Below are 8,967 nucleotides of genomic sequence, written 5' to 3'. Positions count from 1 at the left end.
TTTCCTCAGGAGGGGGGCTGGAGTCTCCCTTAGAGAGAGGGGGAGAAGTTCAGCATCCGTGAGGAACTCGGAGTAGAGCCGCTGCTCCTTTGCGTTGAAAGGAGCCAGTTGAGGTGGTTCAGGATCATCTGGTAAGGATGAACCCTGGGCGCCTCCCTAGGGAGGTGTTCCAGGCACGTCCAGCTGGGAGGAGGCCTCTGGGAAGACCCAGGACCAGGTGGAGAGATTAGATCTCCACACTGGCCTGGGAACGCCTCGGGATCCCCCAGTTAGAGCTGGTTAATGTGGCCCGGGAAAGGGAAGTTTGGGGTCCCCTGCTAAAGCTGCTGCCCCCGCGACCCGACCCCGGATAAGAGGCTGAAGATGAGATGAAAAACTAAATAAGTGATAACAGTGTTAAAATGTAGAGTAAAAGTTATTTTAGGGACTTTTACTGGAGTCAAACTTTGTTAAACCTTTAGTATATTTTTTAAATATATCTGAAACTACTGTAAAACACTGAGAAACCTTTTATCAGATTTTTAATTTAGGGTAAAACCATATTTGCAGTTGACTATGTTTACAATAACGTCTTAATGTTGTGGTCGGAACCAATGTTCGGCCGCCGTTCCCCGCAGGGGCGCTATAGATGTTGCACGGCAGCGATGGAAAGATGGCGGCGGCCCTGCTACAGATGTCATGTTGTTACCGGGGGATGTTAGCGGTCAGGGCCACCGGCATCAGGACGCTGATCCCCGGGCTGGTCCCGGTGCAGTTCCGGGCCTTCTCGGTGCGGAAGGAGCCGGACCTGGAGGAGAACCCGTTCTTCAACAAGTACCAGGACAAGATCCAGAAGCTGCGCAGGTCAGCGGGCTAACGCGGCTAATGTAGCGGCTAATGTAGCGCCCTCTGCGGCACCGGAACCCCCGCTAGAAAAGGGTCATTTTAAGAGGAATTTGCATTTTGGACACGTTTTAATACAATTTAAACCTTTGGAAATGATTTGATAGGAATCCTGATGAGCTATTGGTGAATTCGGCTCATATTTAAACCAAAATGCAGTTAATTATGAATCTATATTTAGCATTTAGCTCAGTTTAGCTGTTATTTTCTCATATTCTCTCACATAAGTCATGGTTACTTTGCAAATGGGGCTTTTTCATTATGACTAAAACTTTAAATTATTTTCATTCTTTAATCATGTTCTGCTGTAAAATGTCATGAAAATTGTGAAATATGAATTTTATTAATTATTTTTTTCTGACAAATATCAGAAATGTCCGAATTTAGAATCACATTCAACTTTATATATTTAAGTGTGTTCACAGATTACACACCAGGCATTTGACCTGGTGATTTTATGTTTAACAGACACAAATATGCATAAAAAGACAGAAAGAATACACCGAATTTAGCAAACACAACTAAATAAAAAGAAAAAATATATATATATTAAAATATAGATATAGAAGAAGAAGAAGAATTATTACTTTATTAATCCTGGAAGGGGAAATTACATTTTTTCACTCTGTTATTATTCAGGTTACACACACACACACACATGCACAAACAGGACCTATACACATGCAAGCAATGGAGAGATGTCAGAGCGAGGGGGCTGCCAATGGATCAGCGCCCCGAGCAGTTGGGGGTTCAATGCCTTGCTCAACAACACCTCTGCAGTGCCCAGGAGATGAACTGGCACCTCTCCAAAAATATTATAGATATATATTAAGAATAAAACAGAACTGGTTCCAAACCAGAGATTTTCAGTGAAAATCTTCACATTTGAGAACACGGTGACAGAAAATGTTTAGGTGTTTTTTTAAAACTTTAAACTTCACTGATTCGATGTTGGCGTGTTTCCAGCTCCAAACCGCAGGAGTACGACACTCGAGTGGAGAAGCGTCATGAAGCCAAGAAGGAGGTGCTGGGACACTCGAGGCAGGCGGAGTTCATCCAGCTCATGGAGCAGGAGGTGGAGTATCAGTAAAGAGCACAAATCCTCTGGAATATGAACACTTTCATGTTGTTTTCTGACACGTTTATCATCCAAAATCCTCTTTTAACAAACACAAACCTGTAAATGGTGACGGTGTGTGCGTTGAAATGTCCTCAACAGCTGGACAAACCCACGTGTTTATGATCTGATCTATGATCCGCACGCTGCACAAAGATTAGAAAACATGTTTTATCTTTTCACGTTTTCTCCGCAGTTGGAGAAAAGAGACAAGATGGCTGCCGGCGAAGCAGCGTCAGGAGGTTTCACAAAGAACAAGGTGAGCAGTTTTTTATTGAGTACAGCATCGCAGATTTAAAACACTATATTACAAATATACTTTGTGGATTTTAAGGTGCAAGATGAAGAGAGAAAGGTGCATTTTTAATTAATTAAAATGATGATGATGATGATGAAGATGATGAGTGTTCCCGTAACGGTGTGTCGTGTTGTACTTCAGACTCTGGGCTCCATCCTGAACCTGGAGATGATCGGGGACAAGTCCGGCGAGGAGATCTCAGAGGTCAGTCCGTCTTTGTTGTTCCACTTTAACCATCGCCGAGTCAAACTGCAGCTGAACCCGCGTCCGACCGTCTGACCTCCTGTCCTTTGTCTCTCAGCTCTGGATGAATTATTACTCCACCAAGGACACGATCAGCGCCGTCATCCCCGTGAGTTTCACCCCAGAGCCTCCGAACATTTCACATTTACTGCTGTCGTTTACACCCTTTTAGCTATTTAGTCATTGTTTATGTCCATGTTTGGATTGAGTGAACCAAACGATGTTGAACACCTCATGAAGAGCAGTTGTGTCTCGTGCTCCTGTTTGTTTCTGTCTCTACGGTTAAAGCACTTCTTCCCTCTCTGGCATTCTGACACTTTTCTTCTGTATTTTAAAAATGCTCCTGATAAACGTACGGCACTAACATGTAACAGACATCCACCGGGTGTTGAAACTCAAAAGTTTTTCTATTCTCATACATTCCTGATAAAAGTCTGACCTTCGCAGAGCTTCCTGCCCGTCATCCGTCGCCATTTCACTTGCGCTGCTCTTGCTGCGTTCAAGTGCCATGAAAAGTCAGAAGTTTCGGACCTAGTCTGAGGTCCGATACTTCGGACTTCCCATGGCACTTAAACGCAGCATTTCTCCCTCACCACATGTGTCGGTGGGAGTACTGTACTGTAAATTTCATTGTACTGCTACAATGACAATAAAGACAATTCAATTCAAGGAGGGAGCGTCAGAGGTCAGGCAGGGGGAAGAGGGAGGGACTTTTAAGGGAAGCGCTGTGAGACATGTTATCCCTCCAAATATTATTTTCTTGAGGTCATGAAAGCTGGGTCAGGACCCCTTAGAGTCTGGAGTCTCCCTTAGAGAGAGGGGGAGAAGTTCAGCATCCGTGAGGAACTCGGAGTAGAGCCGCTGCTCCTTTGCGTTGAATGGAGCCAGTTGAGGTGGTTCAGGATCATCTGGTAAGGATGAACCCTGGGCGCCTCCCTAGGGAGGTGTTCCAGGCACGTCCAGCTGGGAGGAGGCCTCGGGGAAGACCCAGGACCAGGAGGAGAGATTAGATCTCCACACTGGCCTGGGAACGCCTCAGGACCCCCCAGTTAGAGCTGGTTAATGTGGCCCGGGAAAGGGAAGTTTGGGGTCCACTGCTGGAGCTGCTGCCCCCGAGACCCGACCCCGGATAAGAGGCTGAAGATGAGTGTGTGAGCGAGTGTTTGATTATCTGAACCGTGAGGCGTTGAAACCTTTGTTTATAGTTTAAATGAATCACACTCGTTCCCTCCCTGATGGATCCACACTTAGATTTATGTTGTTTCACTCGTGTTTTACCGCTTTAACTCCACGACACACACACAACGAAGCTTGTCAATAGAACGTTTTTGAGAGTTTGATAATATACCAATCCAATAACCTGCCTCCTTCGTATTGCAGACGCAGGTATATGATGTGATTTTGAGCCGATCGAAGTCGTGTCCGATGGTAAGATCACAGCCGCTCACACTGAAATACAATACATACGCTAAGGAAGAGCTGCAGAAACGCAACGTTCTCTCGTTATTATCAGAAACAGCGTTTATTCTGTTATTCTTTAACATCAGCCTCTCTGTGTTCCCTGCTCCTCAGTTCCTCTACGCTCTGCCGCAGAGGGAGGGTTACGAGTTCTTCGTGGCCCAGTGGTCCGGACACGAGCTCCACTTCAGCTCCCTCATCAACGTCCAGGTAAATCACGCCACCCGCCGCCTTCATGCGCGGCTGGGAATGTCCGGCGCTGCCCGGGGGCTTCTAACAGCGCTGCTTTTAATCTGCTAACTTCATCTGCGTTGACGACACTTTCAGCATAATGTGGTGTGTTAATCCGTCGTCCTTTCCCTGTCCGTGTCCAGACGCTGGGCGAGAACGCTCCCAGTCAGCTGATCCTCTACCACTACCCGGACCTGAAGGAGGAGAAGGGCGTGGTCCTCATGACGGCCGAGCTGGACCCCAAGTTCATAGTGAGTCCTTTCACCTGCTGGGTTTACCTGTTTGGCCGTGTAGTGTGACAACAACACGGAGCGATGCGTTCAAAGACTCAAATGTTGGCTCCGTGTTAAACCGTCCGTCCCTCCTCTCCCCAGACGGTCCACCAGGCGCAGTGTTTGGCCAATCAGGTGCAGCTGTTCTACGGCACGCAGAGGCAGGAGACGTTCCGATTGGTGGAGACCTTCAACCACCACCCCGCAGACTTCAAACACATGCTGGTGATCGCCGAGCTGGAGCAGAGCGGCCTGGGGTCGGCGGCTGCCTCAGGGGGGTCGTAGGGAAACCAGAGACGGACTGAAGTCACCAGGAACTGTTGTTGAGATTTGTGCTCATTTGCACGAGGATACACACACACGCACACACACACACGCACACGCACACACACACACACACACACACGCACACGCACACGCACACACACTCTTCACACTGTACATGAAGTTTGCAGCGGCTGGGATTTAAGAAGAAATCGTTGAAAGGATCATCAGTAGATTCTGGGACTTGATCGTCTGCTACACATCTGTTCATTGTGCATTCATTTGCAACCACAGAAGAAGAATGATGTGGTATTAATCAGTCTAATGATGAACAGATCTCACTGTATCCTACCCTCCATATCAGACCTGAACACTGATATGATGTTTAATAAATCACCTGCAAAACCCCTGAAATCTTTGGATGTGTGAAATATTCCACATGATTCACGACCCGACACGAGAAGATGTCAGGTATTACACTGTTGTGTAGTTGTCGGAAGGTATACGCAGATTTGTCAACACTTAAAATGGTCTTTCACTTCTATAGTATCTTTCTAGTCTTCTGACTACTCAAGGCGCTTTCACAGTGTTTGTCACATTCACCCGTTCACACAGACATTCACACTGATGGCAGTGGACATCTACAGACCATCTAATCTGACCATTCACACCACATTTACACACCCATGCGCAGCACGGGGAGCAATTCAGTGTTCAGCGTCTTGCCCAAGGACACTTCGACATGTGGACCAGGGGGTGGTGGGGATCGAACCGCCAACCTCTCGTATGTAGGACGACCCACTCTATAACTGAGCCACACTTGCCCCAAAAAGATAATTTCATTTTTAATGGGTCTTATTTTTATAGTTTGGACTGTCGTTCCTTTCTGTACTAACTGAATGAATCACTAAGTGCATACAGAAGCCCCCCCACAGTCCAAAGACGTGCAGGTGTTCGGTTCATTGATGACTCTAAATCACCCGTAGGTGTGAATGGTTGTCTGTCTCTGTTCGTCTCTATGTGTCCTGTGATAGACTGGCGTCCTGTCCAGGGTGGACCCCGCCTCACGCCCGATGTCAGCTGGGATCGGCTCCAGCCCCCCGAGACCCCGACAGGGACAAGCGGTTAAAGATGAATGAATGGTTGGTTGATTTAAATCTTCTCTCCTGCGTTTATGGCATAAAAACAGGTCAAAATAAGGATTTTTCCATTTTAATTTTATTCCATTTATGAAAACAGATATTTTTGTTTTTAAATTTGGCAGCAGAATTTTGTTTTGTTCATGTTTAGTGTTTGTTGTTGTTGGAGCCTGAACTACCATCATCCCATGACACGCTTTACTCAGAGCGTGGGGCTGTGCTGCGCCCCTGTGGCTGAAATGAGTATCACAACAACAAACACTTAAAAAATGACCTTTTTTCATCCATTTTCACAGATTGTAAAAAAAAACAACAACATACTTTAATCACCTGTTCTTAATTCATAAAGAAAGGAGAGAAACAGTTTAGATCAGACTGAGAAAATGGATCACCAAGGACTAAATTCATCATTTTTGCAACATTAAACTTCTTCTGTAGCGATGTGGCTTCACTGTCACCCACAGTGACCTTGATGCTCCCACTGGGGCAGGGGGTGGGCAACTCCGGTCCTGGAGAGCCACTGTCCTGCATGTTTTAGGTTTCTCCCTACCCTCACACACCTGAGTCTAACACACCTGAGTCTAACACACCTGAGTCTAACACACCTGAGTCTAACACACCTGAGTCTAACACACCTGAGTCTAACACACCTGAGTCTAACACACCTGAGTCTAACAATAATCAAACTGTGACGAGCTTCAGCTGCTTGATAACGAGTAGAGCATTAGACTCAGGTGTGTTAGAGCAGAGAGGAACCTAAAACATGCAGGACAGCGGCCCTCCAGGACCAGAATTGCCCAGCCCTGCACAGGGGGGGGAAACGGTATATCTTTAAACACACAATACACAATAGCAGAAGTGTAAACTGTAGCTGTGCCATGGCGAAGGTGTCAGCTCTCCTCTGAAGTTGATCTGGTAAATTAACTTATATATAAAGCGCCTTTCTAGTCTTCTGACGACTCAAGGCGCTTTCACAGTGTTTTTCACATTCACACTGATGGCAGTGGACATCTACAGACCATCTAATCTAACCATTCACATAACCATGAGCAGCACGGGGAGCAATTCAGGGTTCAGTGTCTTTCCCAAGAACACTTCAACATGTTAACCGGGTAAGCTGGGGTTCGAACCACCGACCTATCGAATGGAGGACAACCCACCCCTCCAATGAGCCACAGCCACCCCTCTCTGGTGCAGGAGGACATCGCCCTCCAGGTACGTATACATTCAACCACACTTGTCCATAAGACGCCATCTCAGTTCCTTTTGCAGCAACGTTCAAACTTCAGAGTTTAGTTTTCACTTCTGTGCGTTTACGTTTCTAACTGCGTTCTGCAGCAGGAGGACGAGCAGGGCGTCATCGACCCGGCGGCAGTGGATGAAACAGTTCTTCTGTGTCAAGAAGAGGGAACCAACAGCCTTCACTCATGAACACGACCCACAGGCTCCACTCACAGGTAAGAGTGCGTTCAAACACACATGAATCACACACACGATCAGATCCAGGTGAGTGTGGAGAACAGAAGCTGCATCAATACAAATAAATAACGTGATAAGTAAATAATATGTTATTACATACACCAGAAATATTCAAAATAAATGCACAATTATTGATAAAATGTGACAAAAATCTTTTTTTAATTTGCTTCTTTACCTTTGTATCAATCCCATTTATTACTTTCCTGTTTAATTTTCCTATTTATGTTTTTATTTTAGAATAATATAGTTTTAAAAATAACATATATACATTTATACTTTAATTAAATTAAGCAAATAAATACGGGAATTAATACTCAGGTAAATAAAAATGAAAGCAGAAATTTCAATTTGTCGTGTTGTCACTTAATTTATGCCTTTAATTTATTTTAAAAGTAGTTTTTGTGCGTGTGATCGCACAGTGATGCAGTTACCAAGTCATTTTTCGTCTGAGTCTGAGTGCGAGAGCAGAGTGAACGCTGTGACGACCCGTCAGGAACAAACCGCCGAGCGTTCATTTTTCACCTTTATTGTGTTTTAACATGAAAAACAGAAACACGGTTCAAATCCCCAAAACTCACTCGTTAAAGGGACGAGATTCAGTCAGAGACACAAACACAGGGACGAAGGTTCCTCTTCACAACAGCCGGGAAAACATTTACACACACACACACACACACACACACACACACACACACACACACACACACACACACACACACACACACACACACACACACACACACACACACACACACACACACACACACACACACACACACACACACACACACACACACACACACACACACACACACACACACACACACACACACACACACACACACACACACACACACACACAGAGTACAGAAGTTGAAGAGGAATGATTGTAACACTTTTTCTTTTACAACAAGACAAAGTTGTTTCCTTCAAATCAAATTCATTTCATGATTTGTGAGAAAAACCGAACGTACGAGAGAAAAAGTGAATGTTCTCATGTGTCCAGGTCGTCGTTATCCCCAAAGCAGTTTCAGTCAAAAGCAACTGGACTTGGACCTGGAGCAGGACCAGGCTGGGACTGGTCCAACTAACTGGTGTGAGATCCAGGTATTTAACCTCTCACCATGCCGATGATGTCACGGGAACCCTTTGTGCTCCAAGTGCCAACGACCGTCCTTAGAGTGACAGTTGTTGGTGGGAAGTGGGTCTGGACTTGGTTAGTGCTCTATTGAGTCTAAACGACAGTCGTTGGAGTCAGAGAAGGACGTTGTGAACAGTTGTTCTTTGAGGTTGGATTGTTGAATGAAGGGATGAAAGGGCAGCATTGTAAACTGGAGAGAAGTGGAGTCTCAGACCTCCTTCTCTGTTTAGCCGAGGCATTGTGAGAGGTTAAATACCATGATCTCACACCAGTTAGTATGACCAGTCCCAGCCTGGTCCTGGTCCTGGTCCTGGTCCAGTCCCAGCCTGGTCCTGGTCCTGGTCCTGGTCCTGGTCCTGGTCCTGGTCAGATGCGTACATGAACTGATGAAGCCTCTTGGATGAGAGGTGAAACGTCTTCCTGACAAAGAACCAAGTCCAGTT

At 45.8% G+C, this 8,967-nt stretch overlaps 1 protein-coding gene across 1 annotated transcript; it reads left to right on the top strand.

Annotated features, from left to right (window-relative positions):
• Nucleotides 1–628: 628 nt before the first annotated feature.
• On the top strand, nt 629–5,168 carry atpaf1 (ATP synthase mitochondrial F1 complex assembly factor 1; the record flags this gene model as incomplete). The annotated part of the gene is made up of 9 exons (XM_083940512.1): nt 629–843; nt 1,849–1,957; nt 2,196–2,258; nt 2,439–2,501; nt 2,599–2,649; nt 3,921–3,968; nt 4,113–4,208; nt 4,373–4,480; nt 4,604–5,168. The coding sequence occupies 9 exons, from the start codon at nt 629–631 to the stop codon at nt 4,784–4,786; spliced, it is 936 nt and encodes a 311-aa protein (XP_083796638.1). The 3' UTR covers nt 4,787–5,168.
• Nucleotides 5,169–8,967: the final 3,799 nt, after the last annotated feature.

Source organism: Echiichthys vipera (assembly GCF_963691815.1).
Source record: "Echiichthys vipera genome assembly, chromosome: 3".
Taxonomy (NCBI): domain Eukaryota; kingdom Metazoa; phylum Chordata; class Actinopteri; order Perciformes; family Trachinidae; genus Echiichthys; species Echiichthys vipera.
This window is presented reverse-complemented; position numbering and strand designations above follow the sequence as displayed.